Source organism: Pituophis catenifer, unplaced genomic scaffold, assembly GCF_029215685.1.
Source record: "Pituophis catenifer annectens isolate HBS135680 unplaced genomic scaffold, rPitCat1.0.hap2 SCAF_15, whole genome shotgun sequence".
NCBI lineage: Eukaryota > Metazoa > Chordata > Lepidosauria > Squamata > Colubridae > Pituophis > Pituophis catenifer.
Genome location: NW_027256895.1, coordinates 366,719 through 389,649, shown reverse-complemented (window position 1 = coordinate 389,649; position 22,931 = coordinate 366,719). Strand labels below are relative to the sequence as shown.

Here is a 22,931-nt window from a genome sequence, read left to right as displayed (position 1 = left end):
CCCCTCCGTCTCTTTCTCTCCCTCTCAAGGTCCGTGCAGCAGCCTCCCCTAAGACCCCTCGCCCTCCTTCCCCTTTTCCCAGCACAGAAAGAGCCACAGCCAGAGGAGGATTTTGGTTCTTTATCAAGAGATGAAATGCCAAGGCCACCACTGATCCCTGGGAGGGAGGGGGCGGGGGGGGAGAGTTCCCTTTTCCACAGAGAAGTCGGGGAGGGGATTATATACAAATGCAAGCAAACTGCACGAGAAAATCAAGTTGCAAACAGGAGCCGTTTCCTGACCTGCGTCTGCACCAGCGACCACCAGAGTAAGCCCTGTGGAAGCACCCCAAGCCTAGCCAAAATGGAGGGGGGGGGGCGGTGGGAGGGGGACAAAAGCAGACAGGGCCTATGCCTGGGGAAGGCGGAATGATGCCCCCCCCACTCCCAGAGCCAGCAGAGGCCTCCACGGAGGAGGAGGAGGAGGAGGAGGAGGGTGGGGTAAAGGCAGCCAAGGCCTCTGGGGGTGCTCCCTGCCCAACCTGATGGGCTGGGCCATTAAAGTGCTTCATTAGTTAATTACTTAAATTGCCATTACAAAATAATAATTAAAGCAAAATATACACAGCTCCCCTCTTGGTCTGTGGGAGAAAATTCCAGATATACATCCAGAGGGAGCAAAACCTGGGGGCTGGCGGGGGGGGGGGGAGGAGGGGGGACCCCCCAGAGAGCAGCCAGTCTTCCCCCTCAAGGGCTCCAGAGCCAGAGGAGAGCAGGGGTAGGTGGGGTGGGGACCATGGTGCCCAGAAGATTGCTAGAAGGTCGAGTGTCTGTGAGTGTAAGGGGAGGGGGTCTTATTTGTTTCATCATCATCATTCACCCCCCCTCCCTGCAGTTGGGATGAGAGGTGTTCTTCCTCCAGTTCAAGACAGCGGGGGGGGGGTCCTGGGGTCACAGGGGCGGGGCTCCGACTGAGAGCCCTCCCCCCCTCCGGCCTTCCCGATATGCTGCTGCCACGGAATGTGCGGGTGCCCTCGGGGCAGGAGGGGAAGGGAGGCGGGGGAGGAAACCAGCCTGGCGGTTGAAAGAGGCGGTGTGGGGAGCAGGGGTCTCTGTAGCCCCTTACGAGAGAGGAGACTCTGCCACAAAAGCCTCCCCCTCCCCAGAAGCTGCCCTCCCAGAAGGTGACTCTCCTCTTGGCCGTCAGGAGCCAGACCAGGTGCGGGTCCGTCCAGCCGGAGCGGCTTCACCAGTTCATGATGCAGTTCCGGTTGAGGGTCATGAAGTAGACTTGGCTGCTGCCCCCTGAGCGCACAGAGGCGAAGAACACCTGCAAGGGGGGGTGGGGTGGGGGGGAAACAGCCGCTAGAAGGTGGGCCCGGGGGAGGGGACGGCCCCCGCCTGGGGCTGCAGGGCCAGCGAGGGCTCCTTCCCCAGCCCCACCCTCAGTTAGGGGTCCCGGCCAGGCTCGGTGCTCCAGGGGACCCACCTTGTCGTTGCGTTCGCACAGGAACTTCAGCCGCTGCGCCCGCTTGTGCATGAAGACGCCGTCCAGGTGCCCCGTCTCCACCGAGCGGATCTCAATGGCTTTCTCGCCCCAGCCCATGATCTGATTGGAGCAGATGTACGCTGGGGAGGGGGAGGAAAGGACCGAAGGTGGGTGGGGCTCCGGTGCTGAACGGCCCCCTGAAGAGAGCCAGGCGCCCCCAGGCCCCATCCTGCCCCAGAGAAGGAAGAGTGGGGGGTGGGAGGGGGGAAGCTCTGACTTTGGGCCAAAGCATCCTGATTAGCAAGAAAGGCTCCTTCTGTCTTTTCCTGCTGGGCCAATCCTGGAGAGAAGCCGAAGGAGCGGAAGTGGGGAGGGGAACGAAGAGAGGAGAGCAACTGTCTTAGGCTGCAAAGGGAGGCACCATTACATGGAATAAACCTTTTAAGGAACTTGCACCGTGTGGCCAGGCAGAGACTCAGCAGAGTGGGGCAATCTATGGGGCTGCATTGGGGAGAAATCCGGAGAGCCAATCGGGTGGAAGAACTCCGCACTGGGGTGATGGGGGGGTGGGGGGAACTGTCAGAAAGGGGGGGTGCGAGGCAGGGAGGGGCAGAACTCGTGCCAAGCACCTCAGTTGCACTCCTGCGCCCGTGGGGCTGCTTGCCGCGTGGCCCAGCTCCAAGGACCACGAGTGTGGAGCGAATGGCCCTAAGGCACCGAGGTCCTTAACAAAATCCCCGGGGTGGACATGGCCTGAAAGGCCCTCCGGTCTCAGGGTGTTCAGAGCATTTGTGCTGGGCTTTTCCGCAGCTCCCCCTCCCCGCTCTAGGCTCTGACCCAAGCAGCCCACCCCCCCGGGCTCACCGACAGAGGTGGGCATCTCCCCCCACTGCAGGACCACGTCCTTGATGATGCGACCAAAGGTGTTGACGTAGACGCCCTCGTCCTCGTAGCACAGGAGCATCTCCATCCCGTCCGTGTTTGGCAGGAAGACGATGGCGTGTGGGGTGATCTGGGACTGGATCTGGGGGCCCAGAAGGAGCGATGGTCATCCCCATCTGGCCCCAGGCAAAGCAGGGCTGGGGGGGCGGGGGGGAAACAGACTCCTCCAAAGGGCCTCCCTCCCCTACTCACGTGGACCGGGATGTAGATGTCATAGTTGTTTCCAGAGTCCACGTCGATGGCGTGGAACCCAGCACAGGAGCCGTAGATGACCTTCAGCCGCTGGCCTTCCTCCACTGTCAGCTCCACCAGCAGCGGCCGATGCGGCAGGTCAGCGAAGGACTGCAGGGCACCCACGGGGGAGATTTTGAGGGAAATTACTCCCCAGGGGTGCCGGGGGGGCAGGGGGAACCCCCCCTTCCCCGGCCCCTCCACCCACCGCCCGGTACCTTGAAGGCCATGAACTTGTGGTAGGGCTTGGGGGCCCAGGCATAGACCTCCACCGAGCTCTTCAGCGCAATGACCAGGAACTTGATTCGCTCGTACTTCACTGCGGGTGACAAGGAGCCCCGTCAGGGCCAGACTCTCAGAGGGCCCCCAGAGGGGAGGAGCGCAGTTCCCGTTGCTTAGGGGAGACCAGGGAACTCCCTGATGCTCTTCACCGTGAACCCCCAACGGGGTGTCCTTCGGCAGGCCGGCCCCTGCTCACCCACACGGTAGTGAATGCAGCCCTCCATGTCCCCCACGGTGGTCCAGCCCTGCTTCTTCTCCACTTCGGGGTCGTTGTGCAAAATCTTGTTCCGCAGCCAGGAGAGGTAATAGACGCGCAGCTTGTTCCTCTTTCCTAGAGAGGCAGGGAAGGGTCACTGGGTCACTGCGAGGCAGGAAAGGGGGAAGCGAAGGGCCCAAAGGGAGCGAAGGGCCTCGGGGGGGGGTCCCTCCTCTCGCGCCTATCAGCCCCTGACCTGATATGGTGGTCAGGAGGTTGAGGCCCTCCAGGACGTCCATCTGCTGGAAGCGCCGGCGGTTGATGAGGCTGTACACTTTGCCCTGCCCGCTGCGGTCCAGCAGCATCAGCCCGTTCTCGGTGCCCACCAACAAGTTGACCCCTGTGGACCCCACCCGAGGGGAAAGGAGAAGGTGAGCATCATGCCTCAGGAGCCCCCTCCCTCATCCCCACCGTCTGGCTCTCACCCCAAAGGGCCGCACAGAGGATCTCAGAGTTGAAGCGCTTCTTGTACTTGCGGATCTCTGGCGTGTCGCTGTGGGGCCGTGTGTTGGTGGGGTTCACGTTGACCACGGAGCCCTTCCGGGCTTCCAGCTGCAGCTGCTCCAGCCGCCCAGGGTCAAATGCTGCCAGCCGGGGAGGCCAAGAAGAAAGGCTCAGGGACCGGAGAGGGTGGGAGAGGGGGACCCCCAGTGGCGGGCCACCCATCCAGTGCTGGTGGGACAGGTGGCCCTGGAAACTTCACTGGTGGTGACTTTTATGGCCAGGCTGCTGCCCGAGGTCCTCGGCCAGGAGACCCCTTCACCCACACAGGAAGGCAGACACAGAATGGAAACTACCAGGGAGACCTACCATCCAGCGGGCACAGCCTCAGGCCTTTCATGGTCATTCAGCCTGCCCTTTGGCCCCCCAGCAGATCTGGAAAGAGTCCCTGGGCAGCCTGGCCTCCTGATGGTCAGCGCTAGGAGTGGCTCTGAAATTGTGGCCAAGCAGTGCCCGTCTCTTCCTGCAAAGGAAGCCTCCCCCACTCACCAGTGATGGGGATGGTGTCTCCTCCCCCAGGGGAGCTTTGATAGATGCCCAGATCCACAAACATGGTGAAGGAGCTCTTGCCAGGTGCCTTGACGAGCCCCCGCGACTGGTACTGCAGGCAGGAGAGGGCAGGGGGAAGAGGGGGGCTCAGGCCACGGACACTCCCAGAGGGCAGAGCAATTCCCACATCCTGCGCACTCTCACCCAAGGTGGCCAGCGTGACCCCGGTGCCAAGGGAGCAGCCGATGCCAAGGGCCCTGGGCAGAGCCCCGTCAAGGCAATGACCGTGGTAAGTGGACCGTGGCTCTGCCCCAGGGCCCTCCTCCAGCCCCTGGGGCTCCCTACCCACTCACATCGGTGGCCATGTCCTTGGCAGGCGAGGAGGAGCCATTGCTGCTTTTGGCTTCCGTGGGCGAGTGGCTGGGCTGAACCACGTCAGGCAAATTGGTGTAGCCATTGCTGTCACTGTGCAGGAGGCCACGTTCCTCCTCGGGGGTCTGGAGAGGAGAAAGAGGGGGCTCAAGGCTGGGTCGGGCCAAAGACGAGGTAGCTCCCTCCCCCCCCTCCCCCCTCAATTACACTGCTGCCTACGAGGAAGTTTGCCAACAAGGACAGGGGCACCCACTGCTTCCGGCACAGCGAACGGCCCTCATGGCCGGCAGTCAGCAGCAGTCCCTACAACCGTGACTCCAGGCCGCCCCCACCCCCCTCAAGTGGCAACCGGATTTCAAGGTAGGGCAGAGGACGTGCTCGGCTGTGGGAAGGGCCTGGGGGGGGGGGAGTGTTATTGCCCAGAGAAAGCAGATAAAAGGCAGCCGAGAGCTGCAGCTGAAGGATGGGAAGAAGAAGTGCAAGCCACCCTGGCTGATCAGGTGGGAGATAGACACCCCCCGGGGGGGGGGGGAGGGTAATCTTTCTGCAGACTAAAGGCTGTCAAGGTTTTCTCCAGGGGGCGGCTCCCCTGGCTGCATTCCCTGCCGGGTCTCCCTGGGAGGCTGCCCCGGGACGCAGGCGGCCCAGGAGGCTGCTCACGGGCACTCCTTGAGCAGGACAAAATTCTAGAGGGGGTGAGGGGTGGTCCGGATATTGATAAAAGGACCAATGCTGGGGGTCTTGGGAGAGCCCAATTCCTCCCCCCCCCCCCGGTTGCCAAGAACGTGGCTGTGAGAGCAGAGTGGGGAACCTGAGGATGTAACCGCCCTCCTGTGTTGCAGACAGGAACAGGGGCACAGGGGGCTCCCCCCTCCTGCTCAGGGGGCTGAGGAGGCTGCTTACCCGTTGCACCAGCATGGTGCCCTCGCCGTAGGAGCTCTCGGAGCCACCGCTGCCACCTGTCAAGTCCTCCACGTCATGCACCACCATGGTGCTGACTGAGTCCGTGTCGCCATCCCTGCAGCCGGAGAAAGCCGACCGGAACGTCAGGGGCCGGAGGAGACCGTGAGCCACACACAAGGGGACACCAGAAGAGAGTCCAAACACATCCTGCGCCCCCAGCTCCTCACCTGGCCCCAGGGGTGCTCGTGCCAGGCTCGGAGCGCTCTCCCTCGCCTGCCTCCTCTTCCTCCTCCTCCTCCTCCTCCTCCTCGCTGGAGTCTACCTCTTCGCTGGAGGACGAGTAGTCCAGGGCCTTCTTGAGGGGCTTGGGGGCCGCCTCCTCCGGGCGCTCCTTGAGCAGGACAAAATTCTAGAGGGAGGGAGGGAAGAGACAGGCAAGGGACACTGATAAAAGCGCCAAACCGTTGGGGCTGTTGGGAGGGCCCAATTCCTCCCGCCCCCTCCCTCGGTTGCCAAGAACGTGGCTGTGAGAGCAAAGTGGGGAGCCTGAGGACACGACCGCCCTCCCGCATGGTGGACAGGAACAGGGGCATGGCTGGCTCCCCACCTCCTGCCCAGCAAGCCCTGGGCACCTTCCCAGCAGGACAAAGGACTCAGCAGAGGGAGGGAACAGGACAGGAAAAAGAAAGTGGGGGCCGAGATGGGAGGGTTAGGGCAGCAGGTGCACGCAGGCCCAAAGCTCTGCCAGGGTCAGGAGAGGGAGAGGGGTGTGTGTGTGTGTGGCACTAACCTCACCAATTGCCCGCTTATAGCTCTGAGTCATGTGGAAGGAAAAAGAAAGGGAGGGGGGAGGAAAAGATTAGGCTACTCTTGGACACGCACCCCCCCTGCACTTCCCCAGCCCAGCAACCAGGGCGGTGGCCTCCCTTTGCAGCACCAGGCCCAGGAGACCAGGGGAGGGGGCTTCCTCTCCATCTCCCCTCAAAGCCCCCTTCTGCATTTCCACCCCTACTTGGCCAAACCCCCCAATTTCTCTCTGTCGATCTGCCTGTCTCTGGCCGCCTCAGCCCCCCTCCCACCAGGGGGCCTTCCCTGGCACGGCTGCTCCTTTGGGCCCTTCAGCAGGAGCCCCGCTCAAAGCTCCCCTTTTCCTACTCACTGCTGGCCGCCCCGGGCGTGAGCGATGGTCGTCCGCCTTGGCCTTCCTGCCTTGGGACAGGATGGGGGAGCCTTCCAGCTTCAGGGGAGCTGCAGGAGAGACGGGGTGGGGGGTGGGAGGCAGGCCAGGTCAGGCACAAGCAGAAACGCTGCCACTTGCTTTGCCGTCCTCCCACCCAGGGAACGAGAAGGGGGAAGCCCCGCAGCCAGAGGGGCTGGGAGGCGTTTGGGGCCAGGCCTTGAAGTATTGCCCATCGCCCCTGTGGGATGTGGGGTCCTGCAGTACCCCCATGCCCCCCTCCAAGACAACACGAGCCTCGCCTCACCTGCCACGCGGTTGCGCTCTAGGGAGCCGGCCTGAGGCAAGTTGGCAGCCCCCGACTGCAGAAGGCTGTCCCCGCGCTCCCAGCCGGGGTCACTTCTCCGGAGGTCGGGGTTGCTGCCGGGAAGGAGGGAGACGCTGTGCTCAGACTGCCTGGCCCCCCGCCCCAGCCCAGCGGTGGCAGCAGCAGCGGCACTCAAGCCCTCCCCAGGCAGGAGAAACACCAGCAAGCCAACCAGCAGCCCCAGCGGGAGCAGCGGATCCATTACCTACTGGTGTTTGGCCCGGAAGGGGTCCGGCCGGCAGGTGGGGGGAGAGGAGGGGCCGGCAAAGGGTTCCCCCCCTGGGGCCCCCTCTCCAGCCGGCTCTGCATGTGGATGTGCCACGCAGACTTGCTACGGGGCCTGTGGAGGGGAGCACAAGGGCGTCACGGGCCTGCCGGGGGTGGGGCGGGATCTAGACCCCCCTCCCCCACCCCCCCGTGGCCAGGGGGCCGGAAGGTGAGCAGAGGCTCCAGCCCGGAGCACAGCAGACACTGCCTGGCGCTGAGGGTGCTGCTCCCCTGCCCTCCAGCCCACGCCTGCCCTTTCCCCTTCCCTCCCCAGCTGCCTCCCCCCCGGATGCCCTGCCTCAGCCACAGGTCAATGCTGGTCGCCTGCCCACAAGCCAGCCCAGCCTGACTTTCTCCCACAGCCTGTCCAGGGGAGGGCAGGGACCGCACCCATGGCTGGTGGGCAGGTGGGGGGAATTCCGAGCAAGGCAGCAGCCCAGACAAGGGGAACAAGGGGCTTCCGGTCTCCTTTTCCACTCCCCAAAATAGGCAGCTCTGAGGTAGGAGTACCCACCTGGCTCGGACAGCGTGGACCGGCCTCGTGCTGCTGCTGCTGCTGGTCACTCCGCTGGTGTTGAGGGCGGTTGCTATGGAGGACGTCCGCTGGGGCACCTGGGGGAAAGGAGAGGGTGAGGAGGGGCTTCCCTGCTGAACACCATCATTCCCCCCCCCCCTTTGCCAAGGACTCGAGGGGAGCTGGCAGGAAAGGGAAAGGCCCGCCTCTCTCCGCCTGCCAGGATGCCCCCTCATGCTACGGCCACCACCAGGGGCTCAGAGCCAACCCCGGCCAGGCAGCAGAAAGGGGTCCCTTGGCCTGCAGAGAAGGTGGGGGAGAAGGTGCTGGGTGGCCCATGGCGGGGTCTCTCCACCCGAGAGCCCGGCCTGGTGCACTGGGGCAGGCCGTCCTCCCGTTCCCCAACTGATTACCTGGGGAGGGGCACTGGGGTCCATTTTGACCCAAGGTCCTCGCTGGTCAGCGGTGGGCCGGGATGGCTGTGGGGCAGGCCCCTCAGAAGTGGGGTCAGAGTTCTGCCGGATCATGCCCCCGCGAGGAGGGGGTGGGGCGGAGGAGGCGGAGTCATGGACAGGGAAGGCAGCCATGTTCTTGCTGGGCTGGTCCTGCAGCGACTGGGAGCGAGGGACGGGGGCAGCGTATGGTTTGAGCGGGACGCGGTGGGCCAGGTGGCTCTGTGGAGGGAGAGGCCATGCGCAGGGGTCACGGAGGGGTCCCTGCTTCCCAGGCCAGTGGGGTTGATGGCAGGAGGGGGCGAGTGCCTGACACCCCAGCCCTGGGCTCGGCTGCCCAACCACCCCCTCTCTCGGGGCTGGGGTGTGTGTCTCCCTGAGGCCTTCAACTGGGGACGCCAGGCTCTCTTCTCCAGGGAAAACGGGGGTCCGCAGCCTCCTGCTCCGGCCACTGGCAGGGGGTGAAGGGGCGGAGGGTAGCCAATGGGAGAAGCAGCCAATGGGAAGAAGCAGCTGGGATGGCGGCGTGGGGAGGAGTAGGTGGTGAAAGCAGAGCAGATGGCGGAGGGAGAGACGGGCCCACCTTGTGCTGCCCCTCCTGGGGCTCGACAGGGCGCTGCATGGGGGGCGTCTGTGAGGACGAGGCGAGGGACCCCGACTCGGCACAGGGTTGGGGGGCAGCGTCTTGCCCGGGGGCTCCCAGCTTGGCCTTGGCTGCCAGCGAGGGGGAGCTCTCTTTGTTGATCCGCTCTTCCACCTGGGGGCGACACTGAGCTGGCCCACTGCCCCTCTGCGGCCCTCTCCGCCCCCCATCCATGCCAGGGGAGGAGCTTCAGGGAAAGGGCCCTGGGGAGATACCTCACGGGCCCAGGGGGGCTTCTCGGGGGCGGCTGCACTGCTGCGGCTGTGGTGGTAGAGGGGCTTCGGCTGTTGCTGCTGCTGCTGCTGCTGCTGCTGCAGGGACTTGAGATAGGCATGCTCCTGCTGGAGCTGCCTCTGGAGCCGCTCCGACTGCCTCTGCTCCTCCAGCTGCTTCCGCTTGTACTCCTGCAGGGACAACGAGGGGAGGCTCCTGGGACTGGGTGGGGGGGGGAGCAGCCCCCCCCTGCCCAGCAGGCAGACAACTCCCCCAGCCTCCCCCTCCTGCCTTACCAGCAGCAGGGCCTGTTCCTGCAGCAGCTGCTGCTGCAGGATCTCCAGCTGCCTCTGCTCCTCCTCCAGCTTGTGCCTGATGTACTCCTGGGGAAGAGGGAACAAGAGGGGGCGGAGGAGCTGGTGAAGAAGGGGCAGCAGCAAAGTCCCGTCCCCCCTGCCTGCCAACTTGCCTCACACAGGGAAGCAGAAAGGCCCCACCGGTGATTACCCCCCCACCTGCTCCCGCTCCGCCTGCCGGCGCTCCTCCTCCCGGCGCATCACTTGCAGGTCCTCCAGGCGCCGCTGGTGCTCCTTGCCCTGAAGCTTCCGTTGCTCCCGCTCTCGGCGCTGCTGCTGTGGACAGAAGGGGGGAAGCAGCTGGCTAAGTGGGCGCAAAGGGCCAGGCGGGCTCTCGTTGCCACCTGGGCCAGCCCTGTGACAGCTTGGGGGGGGGGCCGGTAGAGCCAGGAGCCTCTGGCCCACCTCTTCCACTCTCCGGCGCTCTTCCTTCTGCTCCTCGATGCGGCGCTGGCGCTGGTGCAGCAGGTGCTTGATGTGAGCCTCGGAGTCGCGGTGCTGGGCAGCCAGCTGCTGCTGCAGCTTCAGAGCCTCCGAGTTGCTCTTGTTCTCCTGTTGCAGGCGGAGGAACTCCCTCCGCAGGGTGGACTCCCCGGGGACGTTCATGATGGAACTGGGGGAGGCGGTTAGAGGGAGGGGGGCTCAGCCAGCTGCCAAGAGGCACGTCTGAGGCCCCTTCCCCAGTGAGGGTCAGAAGGAGCGGACTCCACCCCTCTGCCCTCCGTACCTTGGCTCTCCTTCCTCGCCGCGCCCATCGTCCTCTTCCTCGCTGCCGCTGTACTCGTACTCTGTCTCGTCTGTCAGAGGGAATAGCAAGAGGCGGCCCAGTGCAGACCCAGACATCCCCCACCCGCCAGTCCCAGAGCCAGACCCCCCACCCCACTTACCCTTCTCCCCCCTCTTTTTGCGGGTGCGGTCAATGTGGTCCTTGAGCTGGATGCGGACCTGCCGCTCGGTAGGCTGGTCGCGGATAAAGGGGAACTTGAGCAGCTGCTCGGTGGGGGGCCGGTTGGGGTAGGCTTTGATCAGGCAGTTGTCAATGAAGTCGATGAACTTCTTAGACCTGCCCCATAGCGGGAGGAACAGGCTGCGGTTACACTGCTCCCCAGCCCCTACACCCTGAGGGGCAGGCCCCAAGCAAGGGAGGCCAACACCCTTAAGCTGTTCCCAGAGCCAGAGAGCAAACGGAGCAGCTCTGCTGGAAGACTCTCCGTCAGGCATGGTGACCTCGGCCAGACCCTGTGATGGTAGAGGTCTCCCCCTGCCATGCATCATCCCCCACCCCTTTGAAGGGAGGAAATCAGGGGGTTCCCTCTTGGAGAAGACAGAGTATTCCCCATTCCCCCCCCCATTCCTCGTTGCCTCCTCGCTGTCCACAGGGAGGACGTACCATTTCTTGGACTTCAGCTTGGGTGGAGGATTGCGCGGAATGAGGAAGAGAGCACGCATGGGGTGCATGTCACACAGGGCTGCAAGAGGAAGAGAGTTGAGCAGAGCCGGTGTTGACGGGCCCCTCCCTCCCTAGAAAAGTGAGTGCACCGATATGCTGACGCAGACACTCACGAGGAGCTCCTTCGGCCATCTCAATGGCAGTGATCCCCAGGGACCAGATGTCGCTCTGCAGAGGGGAAGGAGGAGGGAGAGAGGGTGTCAGACCTGCTTCAATTTGCTCCTGTAGTTAAGAGAAACTCTCGACTCCACTTGTAGTGAAAGGTATACTTTACTAAAAACCAAGCGGATTAAAATATAGCAAAGCCAGATCTGAAGCTCCCGCGGCAAACTTCCCTGGTTTCTCTCTACAGTTCCTCTCCTCCCTAGTTTCTTATTGCCCAATTATATTTGAATAAATTGTTGAGGGGCTGGTTGGTGAGTTCCAGGCTTTGATCTCAAGGTGGTGCCTCTGGAACGTTGGATGAGTCTGCAGCCTCCCCCCCGCCCGTCCAGCTCCCTCCTCCCATAGTTCATGTACACCGGCAGCTAGCAAATGCCAAGCTCAAGTGTACGATGGCAGCTCTGTGAGGTCCAGGCAGCCACGCCTCCCCCCTGCCCCAGCTCCTTTGCGCTCGCCAGTTCCTCCCAAATCTCCTATCCCCCCCCCCCCGCCCGGGGCCTCTCTGATATGCAAGATGGCCCGCCCCCCGCAGGTTTCCTGGAGACCTACTCTGTAGTCATACGTGGCATCAGGGTTTTCATCGCAGGCGATCACCTCTGGTGCCATCCAGTAAGGGGTACCGATGAATGTGTTCCGACGCCCCACTGTACGGTCCAGCTGGGCACTGACCCCAAAGTCAACTACAGAAAGCCACAGATAACAAGAGCAGCTTCACCCACAGTGCAGTTTTGGGGGTGATGGGACCCCACCACAATTCATAGGAACCACCTGCAAGAAGCCCCGTCAGGTGAGACTCCAGCCCAACGAGCCTTTCCTCTCCCGGGGGCCTGTTGGGAGGTTGCAGGGGCCCCCAACGGTCCTGCAGTCCAGAAATCCGCAAGAGGCCAGACGAGGGAAGAAGGGGGGGGGGGTTCCACAGTTGGTTAAGGCTGCCTTCTCTAAGCTAGCTGCTGCAACTTTGGCCCAGCCGGCTGGCCTGTTGGGGGCTGTGCCCACCACAGTACGATGCAGATGAACTGACAGACCTGGATGTTGCCTCACCGGAGACTGGTCTGCCTCAGTTTCTTGGCTGACAGGAGCCACAACACCAAGGCCAAGGAAGGTGGGTTGGTGTGATTGTATGGCCCTTGAAAGGGGGGCAGAACGCGTTTTCCCGGAGATGCCAGCTGCAGGCACCACCGGGTGGAACTCTGCCACGCTGACAGACTACATCTTCTGCTGAGCTCTCTAGCACTGGTTCTGTGTGTGCTTCGGGAGTCTCCCCCTAGGGAGTTCCTGGCCCTAACTGCACAGGCGTGCAACATGTGAATTGGCTTTTACTTTGCAGATGAGGCAGGAATTGAAAACCTCTGCTCTCTGCCATGAGCAGACGACTTCCCTGACGAACTTGGCGAGGGCTGACTCAGGTTCCTCAGGGATCCAGAGGGTCTCCAAAGACTGCTTGGCACCAGGTCCTGCCCCACACCCAGAGGGAATCAGAAGCAATCAGGCCAGTGGGCAGGCTTTGCCCACTTTTGCCCTCCAACTCCTAGATGGAAGGCATCCAGAGCCCAGCCTGGCAATGGTCCTGGTCACTCTGGGGGACGTAAGAGGGCCTGAGTGTCCTCCTCCTCCTCCTCCTGGGCTTTGCTGCTCTCTCCCAGCATTGGATGCCCTCAACTTCCAGGCCACCAGTTGGGAGGTGAGAGCAGGGCTTGAGTCCCGTGTGTGTGTGTGTGTGTGTGTGTGTGTGTGTGAGAGAGAGAGAGAGAGAGAGAGAGAGACGAGTGCTTCTCCCACAGCCGAGGGAGACCCCTTGCTGCTCCAGAGCAGGAGACCCTCAAGGACACCCATTATTCACTCAGCCGGCTAGAGGGAGGCTGCTCGGGGTGGGTGGGGGGTGCATCTAGACAGTGCCAAAGGAGCCAAGCGGAGATGAACCTGCCCCAGGACGGAGGGGCTTGTGGTCAGCCAGCCCAATCCGGTGGCATCAGCTCTGGAAGGAGTGGGTTGGGGCCCTGGGGTCTAAAATTGCTGAAGCTTCTGGATTTTATGCTCCACACGTGGCTCCCTTGGGGAAAACCCCGGAAGCTTCAGTGGGTGAGAAATGCAGTCGGGGGCGGGGACGACACAGAATGCCCCCAAAGGCCAGAGGAATATCAGGGTTTCCCGGCCCACTTGGAAAGCTGGCTCTTACTTCGCCCCCTTTGCCAGCACGGCCAGGGGAGCCTCCATTCCCAGGGACGTCTGAGAAACCGAGTCCGGGTTGGTCCTTGAGGGGGCCTGTGGCAGATCCCACCCCCTCCTGGGCAGACACAGGGCCTTTCCCAGGAGCGCTCCCCCTTTCCCCAAAGGGACGTCCAGCCCTTCTTCTCTGGGCTTTGTGGGAACCGTTGTTCCAGAGACCCCTTGGTGAGCACGGCTGGGCCGCAAGGGAGCCAGCAGCCCACCTACCCAGCTTCACTTCGGCGTTCTCCGTCAGCAGCACGTTCTGGCCCTTGATGTCCCGGTGGATGACTTTGTGCGCGTGGAGGTGAGCCAGTCCCTGGTGGGGGGCAAGAGGCGGGAGATCACGCCTTGCACAGGGGAGGGGTCGCCCGTGAGATGCTTTGCCCCAGGCCCCTCCCCCCACCCAGCTGCAGGAGCCCCTCCTCACCCGCAGGATCTCCCGGCAGATGTAGGCGATGCAGTCTTCCTTCAGCGCGTTGCCCTTGGTGTTCTTCACCAGATCCGTCACAGAGCCAGCACCGCAAAACTCCATCACCAGCTGGGCAAAAGGGGGCAGGGGAGGTCAGGGCTGCCACGGCGCAGCTCAGACAGCCCTCTGGCTGTTCTTGGGGACCCCCCCTCGCCTCACCCAGAGCTGGTCGTCGTTCCCGGGGGGGCTCTTCTTAACAAAGGCCCCATAGTAGGTGGCGATGTTGCGGTGGTGGGAGTATTTCTTGAGCATGTTGATCTCCTGCTTGATCTCCTCCTCTTCATCCTTTCAGGGAGGGAGGGGAGGCTGAGTCAGTGGGGGAAACCTCTTGCCTGGCAGAAGAGCACAGGCCCCCTCCGATGTGGGCCCGGCAGTCTGGCCTCTTCCCTTGGAGCCCCCTGCCTGGCTCAGGGCGGCCATGCCTGCCTTCCGACCTCGGAGAGAGGGAGACCAAGCCAGCGCCTACCTCGGTGACGTCCATAACTTTGATGGCAGCCAACTGCCCGGTCTTGACATGGCGGCCCTGGCAGAGGAGGAGGAGAGGAGGGAGTCAGCAGGTGCCCCTCTGCCCCTTGAGGCGGCCCACCCAACCCTGCTCTAGGCCAGAAGCCTTGGGAAAAGTGTGGCCCCTCCTGGGCATGGGGTACTGCTGCTCCCTGCTCTGGTCTAAGGCTGCCTGGGTCCCCCACGGCCTGATCAGGCTGCTCGATTTCTGAGGTCGCTGCTTCCAGCCCCTGGCGCTGGGGCCCAAGCGCTGGTTCCGAGCCCCTTCCCTCGAAGGGCTCTTCCATCTGGCTGCCATTCCCAGGTCTTTTACGCACATCCACCTCACCCAACTGCCCCTGGCTGGAAACCCTGTTTCTCGCTCTGCCTCCGAGCCCCATAGAAAGATAAGCTGCTCTTGGCTTTGGCGCCCCCCAGCGCTGAATCTAGAGGGAGGAGGGGGCGGCCTCTCTTGGCAGGCACCTGCTGTGTTGTGAGCTCTTTGTGCCAGCAGAGGGAGCCCAGGAGTCCTCTTGGCCTGGCTCTCCTGCCCTGTGCCACCCACCACCAAGGCTGCGGGGGGGGGGGCAGCTGCTTCCCTCCCTGCCTCTTTCAGTGTGGAAGGGGTCAGCTGGGGCAGCACTGGCACCTGAAAAAAGGGAGGCTGGCAGGGTGGGACTCCAAAATACGCCTCTGGGTCCCCGTTGCTCTTAAGCCCACTCACCCCCACCCGGGTCTCTGGGCACCGTGGGCACTCCTGCTGACACCCAGGGCCAAGCCCGCTCCTCCCCCCGGCCCAAGGAGGGATCCTGTGTGCTGGGTGGGGGGGAGCACCAAGGGCTGCCCCTCCCTCTGAAGGCTGGCTGGAGGGGTAGCCCAAGCACCGCTTTTTTCTCCATTCATGTGAGGGGGGGAGGGGGGCTCTCATCTGGACCCCTCTTCACAGCCAGGCTGCTGCCCTCGACTCAGCTGCTGCCGAGGAAGGGCAGCCGCCGCTGCAGAAAGGGGGAGACCCCCCCCAGCTCAGCACCACTGGGCAGCAACCTAGCTCAGACCCCCCCCCCCGTCGGGCACAATGTTGGAGGAGGAGGAGCGAGCCATGGGGCAATTTTCCAGACCCCCCCCCTGCCCTCAGCCGTGTGTTGGCATTGTCTTCTCTGCCATGCAGCCTGGCGTGGGCAGCTGTTGCTTGGCAACCGCTTTCCACTTCCTTTCAAGGGGACCAGCGCTGAAAAGGCCCCCCCTCGCCCATTAAGTGTGAAGAGAGCGATCTGGTACACCTCCTCTCTGGCCCCCCACCTCCCTGGCACGGAAGGGGGGGAAGGGAGGGCTGCAGCCGGCCAGCCACCCCCATCTTCTCAACAGAGCCCCTCCCCTCCTTCCCCATCCCAAACCACCTGATGCGGGGGGGGGGAGGCAGAGCCCCTCTCATGGGGACAAAGGTCCCCTGGCCAATCTAGGGGCCGACTTGCTCCTCTTGCCTCCCCCCCCAATGGGGAGAAATGAAGCATCCGGAGAGGTCTTGTGGCTGGGCAGGGGGGTCAGGGAGGTGAGGTCAGCAAAAAGAAAACCAACCTTGCCAGAGAGGAACCCTCCCCCACCCTCTGGCCCTGAACTGCTCGGACAAGGCTAAAGTGGGGGTGGGGGTGGGGTGGGGGGTGTCTGCTTGGCTTCCCTGGAAAGGTCTCTGCCTCGCTTCTCAAGGGGGGGGGCAAGCAGGGAAGGGAGAGGGGGCAGCCCTTGCCCAGGCGGTGGGAAGCCTTACAAGTGAGCCGGTCTGCACTCCCCACCTCCACTCCCACCCAACCCCCCAGTATCCAGAAGCCCCCTTGATTTGGCCCCCTCCACCCCCGCCCCCCCCCCGCCCTCGATTCTGTCCTGGCATCCTGGGGGAAGCTGGGAGGGGGGAAAGAGAGCCAGTCCTCCTGCCTGCTTGGAGGGCTGCCCCATGGATACTGGGGAGAGGCTCACGGCCTGTGTGGGGCAGCCCTTACAGACAAGGAAGGCCCCCAAGGCCCTCCCCTCCAAACACCCCCCAGCAGGGCTCCTCAGAGGCCTGCAAAGCAGGGAACTACCCCTCCCCCAGAGTGGGACGACTGACCACAAGGCCCCCCAGCCCCCCTTCTTTTTTCTTGCCAGAAGCCCCCAGGGTCCCCTGGGGAGGCCAGGAGTAGCTAAGGAAGGGACAGCCCACCACCCAGGAGACCCTTTCAGGCGTGGGGGCTGGCCGGTGTGCCCCCCCCCCACCCAATCACAAGGCTCCTGAAAGGCCTGGCCTTCCCCCAAGGCAGCAGAGTTTCTCCCAAAAACAGCTCCCCCCCCCTCCCCCTCCCGTGGGGCACAAATGAACATTGGTATCAGACTTTTAGCCATCAGGACAATGAAATATCCCAGCTGAGAAAACGGCTCCCCCTGCCCCCCCTCCCGTCACTCACCTTGTAGACCTGCCCATAGGTCCCATTGCCAACCACTTCCACCAGCTCAAATATACCGGCAGGATCCTGTGGAGGGAAGAAGGTGCTGGATGAGACCCTGGCATCTCCTGCCCATTAAGGCCTTGGCCAACTCCGGCCTGCTTCTGCCTAGGGGAGAGGCCGTGGGTGCCCCATCTCTGGGCAAGGGGAGGGTCTACCGCTGAGCCCCCTGGGGTGGCCTGGGTCTGCCGAGGCTTCCCACTCTGGAACCGCCCTCCCACAATATAAAATGCCAGTGTGTGGCACCCAGAGCATGACAGGTGTGTGTCCATGGGGAGGCAAGACAGCTATGAGCTCCCTACACAACCCCCCCCCAAGAGTCTTGTGCACCTTGTCTTAAGAGACCTCGCTAATTCGCAAGCCCCCTGCTCGCCCCCCCCAGCTACCTGCAGAGGCCCATCCGTGCTGGCAGCCTCCTGTGTGGGGCCGCCGTCCCTCAGCCACAGCAAGGAAGGCCAGTCTCGGGGAGCAGAGAAAATGGGCTGGGCAGCTCTGCTGCCAGAGAAGGGGTTGCCCCAGAGCAGACACTGTTCTTGTCTCACTCCCAAAACTACTTCTGCCTAGGGTGCCTGCCCGCCCCCCCCGCCCCCGTTGCAGCCCAGGGGCTCCATCTCCTGCCCCACCTGGGCATCCGGGTTAGAGTGCCCCTCGGCTGACTCAGCCTTTGCCCAGGGCAGCCAGCAAGGGGCCAGCAGGGCTCTGTCCTGCCACGGCTTCCTGTGATCCCAATTTGCCTCCTGCTGCATCTTGGCCCCATTTCCTCACAGCCCTCCCCAGAGCTGCCCCGCTTTTTTTCTTGGTCCCCTGCAGAACTGGCATCCTGTGCGGTCCTTGGCGGAACCCTGCCTAAAATCTAGGGTAAGAGCCGCCTCCGTCGGAGGGCCAGGTCCCCCAGGACAGGTATTAATAGCTTCTCATTAGAAGGAAGGGGTGGGCCCAGGCAGGCCCGACCCCAATCCTGGCACCCTGAAAAGGTGGGGCTGGGCCAGGCCTCTTGCCCACGGCTGCAGGCCAGAATCATCCAGAGAAGCCAGGCAGAGGGAGGCCTCCTCAGCTGCAACCTGGCCCCACGTCCCCCCACCCCAGCAGGGCCTTCGGCTCAGGAAGGCTGCTGCCCAAGGGGCCCTGTGCCTGGGGGTGAGCCCTGGGCATCAAAGCTGAGCACATGGCCTGGGCAGGGGAATGGGGGGAGGCCTCTTGGGGAAGGGCACTGGGCTCCCATGGCTGCTGGCTGTGAACTCTCCTGCCCGTCACTGAACCCCAAAGAGAAGCTCCTGGGTTAAGGGAGCTCGCCGCCCCCCCCCAGTCTATGCTTGGCCTGGGAACCCTCAGCCTTGGCCAAAGGGATCTTCCCTCCCTGCTTCCCGTCCCAGTGTACCCCCCCAGTACACAGGTATGATGGGGGCCACCCCCCTCTTCTGAAGCTCTACAGAAACCCCCATTGAAAAGAAGCACTTTTGTGGGGTGCGGTGGCCTCTGTGACATCCCCCCAAAGCACCCCAAACTCACAAGGCCACGAGTTCCCCCAGTAGCCCCTCCGTCCTGGGGGGCATGGAGACAATGCAGTGGAGCTGCTCTGTTTGCTCCTTTGGCAAGTCCTTGGGCACCCTCTATTGCCTGCCCGCCCCCCAGCGACAATTCCAGGCTTCTCTGCGAAGTTGCTCGTAAAACCCCCTCCCCAGTTCCCTCACCCATCTCCTCCTGAGCTGCCCCCCTGAAGGGAAAAGAGAAAGAAAGCCCAGCAAATGGGGGAGGCTGAGGTTTACTTTGGGGGGAATCAGTCCCTTGCAGCACCCCTTCTTCAAAGGTGGTGGAGGATGGAGAGCTTCCCCAACCCTCTCGAGCGTGGGGGGGAGGGTTTGGGGGTGGCTGTGAGTCAGCAGAAAGGCCAAGGGGACCTCTGCTAACAGCTGCCCACCCCACGGGCTGCCTCCACAAGCCTGGCCCACGCCAGGCACAGGGGGTGGGGGTGGATGGAAGCTGCTGGAGACAGTCAGAAATGCCTCTTCTTCACCTGCAGTCAGTGGGCAACTGAGGATGAAGCTCCCCTGCAGCACATCCCAGGAAGTCATCTGGGTCTCTGGCAGCCCCCCCACCCACTCTATGCATATGCAAACAGGGCCCTGCAGAGCAAAGGAGGGAAGGAAGGCCCATCCATCTCTCAAGTGGGGCCCAAGGCCAGGCCTTCTTGGGGGGGGGGGACTCCCTGGCAGCTGCCTCGGCCACCCTGGGAAGAGGAAGGCAACCTTTGCTCCCAAAAGCGGGCAAGGCCAGCTCCTCATCCCCACCCAGTTCTGCAGATGGCATGACGCTGTGCCAACCCTGGGCAGGCTCTTCCGGGCTGCCACCTCCTCTCTTCCCAGGTGCAGAGCAGGGAAGGACCAAGGGAGCTGTCTTTCTGGGCTCTGCGTAGCTCAGGTCAGCTGCCCCCCTCGAGGGGAGGGGCTGCACTGCCACTTCCCACTGGGGGTGGGGGGGGCTCCCGCAAGCCCCAGCTGGTGGGGGACCCTCCAGGGCTCCTGCCTTTTCAGAGAGGCTCCAGATCGTGCCCAGGTGGGGTGGGGGAAGGAAGACTGCCAGCCTCCGCCCCCACTGAGGCTGCCTTCATCTCCATGGCAGCCTTCTTGAAGGGGGGTGGGGGCAGCTCTGGCTCAGCTCAGCACTGGGGCCAGGCTTGCCCGTCTCCGGTTGGCCGGCCAGATGCAGCAGGGAAATTTTGGCCCAGGGGAAGAAGAGCCCTGGCGTGCGAGCTTCGAGCTCCCATCACCAAGGCTTAAGGGGTCAAATGGAGCATAGCCGGACTGGAAGCTTCCTCTGGCTACCTCCATTTCCCCAGGCCAGCCAACGGCCAGCGGAGAGAGGGGAGATGGGGTGGGCTTCACACCCACCTGCCCCTCCCTCCCTAATCCTGCAGCTCAGTCTCCAAGGAAGACCCCACAGATGCTGCACTTTGAGCCAACACCTCCGGCTGGAGGCCGGGCCAACCACGGCCTCCTTAAGCTGTGCCAGGCCTGCCAGCCACGCTGGGCTCGGGTGGCTTCACCCATCCAGGGTGGGTTGGGAAGAAGAGCCTCTGGGCCTCCTGCTGGAAGCCCCCCCACAGGCATCTGGGAGCCTGTCTTGTGTTCCCACCACTGGGGGGGGGGGAGGGGAAGTCCTGCCAAGGTCAGAGGTGGGAGGGAGAAACACCTGGAAGCAAGGCCAGAGGCAGGGGTCCAGCCTGCATCAGGGGCCCCCCAGCTCCCCTCCCCCCGGGAACAATTTCACAAGGACCAGAAAACGGCTTTTTAAGGCACTGCAAGGGAAACGCTCAGACCGAAGAGGCTCTGAGGAAGGTTTTCAAGGCAGGAACATCAGCTGCTCCAGCCCCCCAAAGTCAGGCAAGCAAGGAAGGTGGCTGACACTTGGGGAGGGAGGGAGGGAGGGAGGGAGGGAGGGAATGAAGGGAGGGAGGGAGGGAAAGAAGGGAGAGAGGAAAAGAAGGCCTCCTTCGTTTTGTGGGACAAAGCCCGGAGTGATGGCAACAGCGGCAGCCTTGTCAAGGTGGGTTAAGCCAGAGGGAGGAAAAGGGCCCAGGAGGCTTTCCACAGCCCTTCCAGCTGATCAGGCTCCTGCTGGGATGGCAGGGAAGGGGGGGGGCAAAGGGCCCGGCCCTTCCAGGGACTGCCCTCCTCCCCATTTAAGCCTCTTCCTAGCTGGGCCAAAGAGCGCCCCCCCCCCCGCCCCCAGCCAGTGTCCCTCCTCCCACCAGGTGCTTATTCACCCCCCAGGCCGGGAGAGACAGACAGAAAAGCCGGTCTGGGCAGGTCCACCCTCGACAAAGAAAGGGGCCCCACCCTCCGCATCTCCTGCGGGGTGGGGGAGCCCGAACCAGCTGAACCGCCCCAGTCGCAGCAGCCAGGAGGGAGCTGGCTGACCTGCCTAACCTGTGGCAGCCGCCTTCTCTGGGCTTCCAGGAGGGCCCAGGGACCCCCATCTGGCTCCCCTGCTGCCAACAGGGAGTGGACCCTCCAAGTGGCCCAGCAGGGAGGCCAGACCACTGGAGACTCAGCCCCCCCCTGCCTGCTGCACTACACGGGTGCAGGGACGCCCTTCACCTGCTCTGGGCTTGACAGTGGGCCATCTGGAGGGCAGACCCCCCCCCCCACCGCCTGGCTCAGAGGGCGGCAGGGCCTGCCAGGTCCAGGGGGGAGGAAGTGGCAGCATAGGCAAGCGTGAAAGGGGGGATTGTGATTCAATTAAGGCCAACATGCTGCAGTCAACAAGTTCTCCCTAGCAACAAGCGGGCATGGTGGCATGAGCGAGCCCAGCACCCAGAACTCTTCTCAGGCAGACTGAGAGGCCAGGCGAGGGGAGCAGGCGGCAGCGGCCTCCCAAAGCCACCAGGGGGGACAAAATGGGAGAAGGGAGGGGAACAGCCTGCCCCCCCCTCCCTGGGGCTGGAAAGATACAGCAGCTCCTCTCCCCCCACCAAGCTGAAGCACCTCCCTCTTCCCTCCCCCCCTCAGCTTCAATCAGAGAGCAGGTGCACCACAAAATCAGCCTCCCCCAAGTGCTCCTAATTAATAGGATGGGAAATTTCCACCCATGGCCATTGAATCAGGTCAGAAGCCCAAGGCAAATGTAGGTGTCAGGCCCTCTTGGGACAGGGAGGGAGGGAGGGAGGGCTCTGCTCAGCCCCTCCAGAGCAGGGATCCAGACCCACACAAGGGGGGGGGGCTGCCCTGGACTACCTGGAGGGACAGAAGGGGCAGCAGACCAGGCCTCTCAGCCTGCAGAAGCAGAGCAGGGCTTCCCCACAGGGAAGGCCCACAGCCGAAGTGGGAACTCCCGGGCGAGGTGGGGGGGGCACTCTGGAAGCACTAAGCCCCCCCCCATAAATAGTTGTGGCTGCCTCAACTTCCTTTAAAGCCAAGCAGCTCCAAGCAGTCCTTGGCTCCCCCCTCTACCCTGAAGACGGGGGGGGGGGGTTAGCAGTCCGACCCTGGACCGTCCACCCAAAGCCTCCCCGGGACCCTGCCCTGAAGCTCAGCCTCCTGAACGGGGTTTGGGGTGCGGGGTTGTCAGTGCCCGCCGCCCCTCCCTCCTGCCCAGGTGGGGAGGCCAGGCACCAGAAGGGAAGGGCAGCCTCCTGGGCAACACGGCCGCCCTCTGCCACCGGGGCTCTGCCAGCAGCCCGGCCTCCCAGGAAAGCCCTTTCCCCGGGCTCCTGCCACACCTGCCCGGCTCTCCCCGGGCCCAGGGCGGCTTCCAGGCCCGTCCCTTCCCTGGAGCTGGGCTGGCGCTTGGATCCCCCAGCAGAGGGGCCTGCAAGGGACCGGCGGGGGGCCGAGCAGCGGGCCTCCTCCGGGCTGCAGGGGCTCCTTCTCAGGCTCCGCTCTCCTGGGCAGGGCAGCCCCGGGAAGAGCCCCGGCTGCGGCGGGCACGGACTCCCCTCCTCCCTCCGCGGGGCTGGGCTGGCCTGACCGCCGCCGGGAACCCCCCGCGGGGCCCTTCGCCGCCGCCGCCGCTCCCTCCCCCCGACTGACTGGCTCCCCCCCCCCGCAGGCAGAGGCGGCCCCTCCCGCCAGGTGCGCGCTCCAGGAGACGCTCCCGCGGCCTGGCCGGGCCTGTCCCGCTCGGGGGGCGGGGGCGAGGCTGCTCTTCGGCGGGGCGGCTGCCCGGGGCCGCTCGGGCGGGGGAGACGGACGGGCGGACGGACGGAGGGCGGCCCACTCACCCGGAGGGCGGAGAGGTCGATGTCGTCGAGGCTGCGGGCGGGGGCCGGGTCGGCCATGGCGGTGGCGGCGGTGGCGGCGTCCTCCCCGCTCGGCTACGGGCCCATCGCGCTGCCCGTCCGGCCGAGCGACCCTCCCAGCGACCCGCCGTCCGCCTCGCTCCGACTCGGCGGCGCCCTGAGGAGAGGGCCGACGCACTGCGCAGGCGCGGGGCCTGGGGGGCGGAGCTCTGTCGCCCGGCGGCGCTCCGCCTTCCCTCCGAGGGGGTGGGGGGGGGATATCGAGGAAGAGCGCGCGCAGGCGAGCGTGCGCGGAATCGCCGGTCGTCCGGGAGCGGGATGGCGGAAGGAGCGGCTCCGGGGCACTTCCGGCGGAAGTCGGCAGTCGGGGAAGAGGCGCGGCGGTCGCACGTGCCGGGCGCTAAGTCGAGCCGGAGGGTCGAAGGTCAGCGCCCTGCGGACGCCCCCAGCCCACGTCCCTCCCCCCCCCCGGTCAAAGCAGACGCGGGACAAGAGCGCGCGGGCGGAATGCGTGTT

The 22,931-nt window shown here is 64.2% G+C and overlaps 1 protein-coding gene across 6 annotated transcripts; it reads right to left on the bottom strand.

Moving 5' to 3' along the window:
• Window positions 1-112: 112 nt before the first annotated feature.
• MINK1 (misshapen like kinase 1) lies at window positions 113-22,557 on the bottom strand. 6 transcript variants are annotated; one of them, XM_070954626.1, is made up of 34 exons: window positions 22,398-22,557; window positions 16,640-16,705; window positions 14,188-14,244; window positions 13,881-14,006; window positions 13,680-13,790; window positions 13,478-13,568; window positions 11,594-11,724; window positions 10,996-11,050; window positions 10,823-10,901; window positions 10,320-10,495; window positions 10,160-10,229; window positions 9,838-10,045; window positions 9,592-9,708; window positions 9,373-9,459; window positions 9,079-9,267; window positions 8,804-8,977; window positions 8,182-8,442; window positions 7,769-7,866; window positions 7,193-7,327; window positions 6,928-7,040; window positions 6,603-6,691; window positions 6,234-6,257; window positions 5,671-5,852; window positions 5,444-5,558; window positions 4,522-4,665; window positions 4,169-4,280; window positions 3,604-3,762; window positions 3,375-3,518; window positions 3,119-3,253; window positions 2,859-2,959; window positions 2,602-2,751; window positions 2,332-2,491; window positions 1,468-1,607; window positions 113-1,308 (listed from the first exon to the last, which is right to left on the bottom strand). In XM_070954626.1, exons 1-34 carry the CDS (start codon window positions 22,452-22,454, stop codon window positions 1,225-1,227), a joined length of 4,140 nt encoding a protein of 1,379 aa, XP_070810727.1. In that variant the 5' UTR covers window positions 22,455-22,557; the 3' UTR covers window positions 113-1,224. The 6 variants fall into 6 exon arrangements, with proteins under 6 accessions (XP_070810727.1, XP_070810730.1, XP_070810728.1 ...); XM_070954629.1 differs by having other exon boundaries at window positions 8,182-8,382; XM_070954627.1 differs by having other exon boundaries at window positions 9,592-9,705.
• Between the last annotated feature and the right edge of the window lie 374 nt (window positions 22,558-22,931).

Bases quoted from the DNA above. Each gene is read 5' to 3' on its own strand.
- MINK1 (XM_070954626.1), bottom strand. From the start codon at position 22,454: ATGGCCGACCCGGCCCCCGCCCGCAGCCTCGACGACATCGACCTCTCC. The intron at 10,902-10,995 runs GTGAGTGTCTGC...TTCCTCTTGCAG, and splicing joins GATGGCCGAAGGAGCTCCTC to CCCTGTGTGACATGCACCCC. The intron at 9,709-9,837 runs GTGGGCCAGAGG...TTCTGTCCACAG, and splicing joins AGCGCCGGAGAGTGGAAGAG to CAGCAGCGCCGAGAGCGGGA.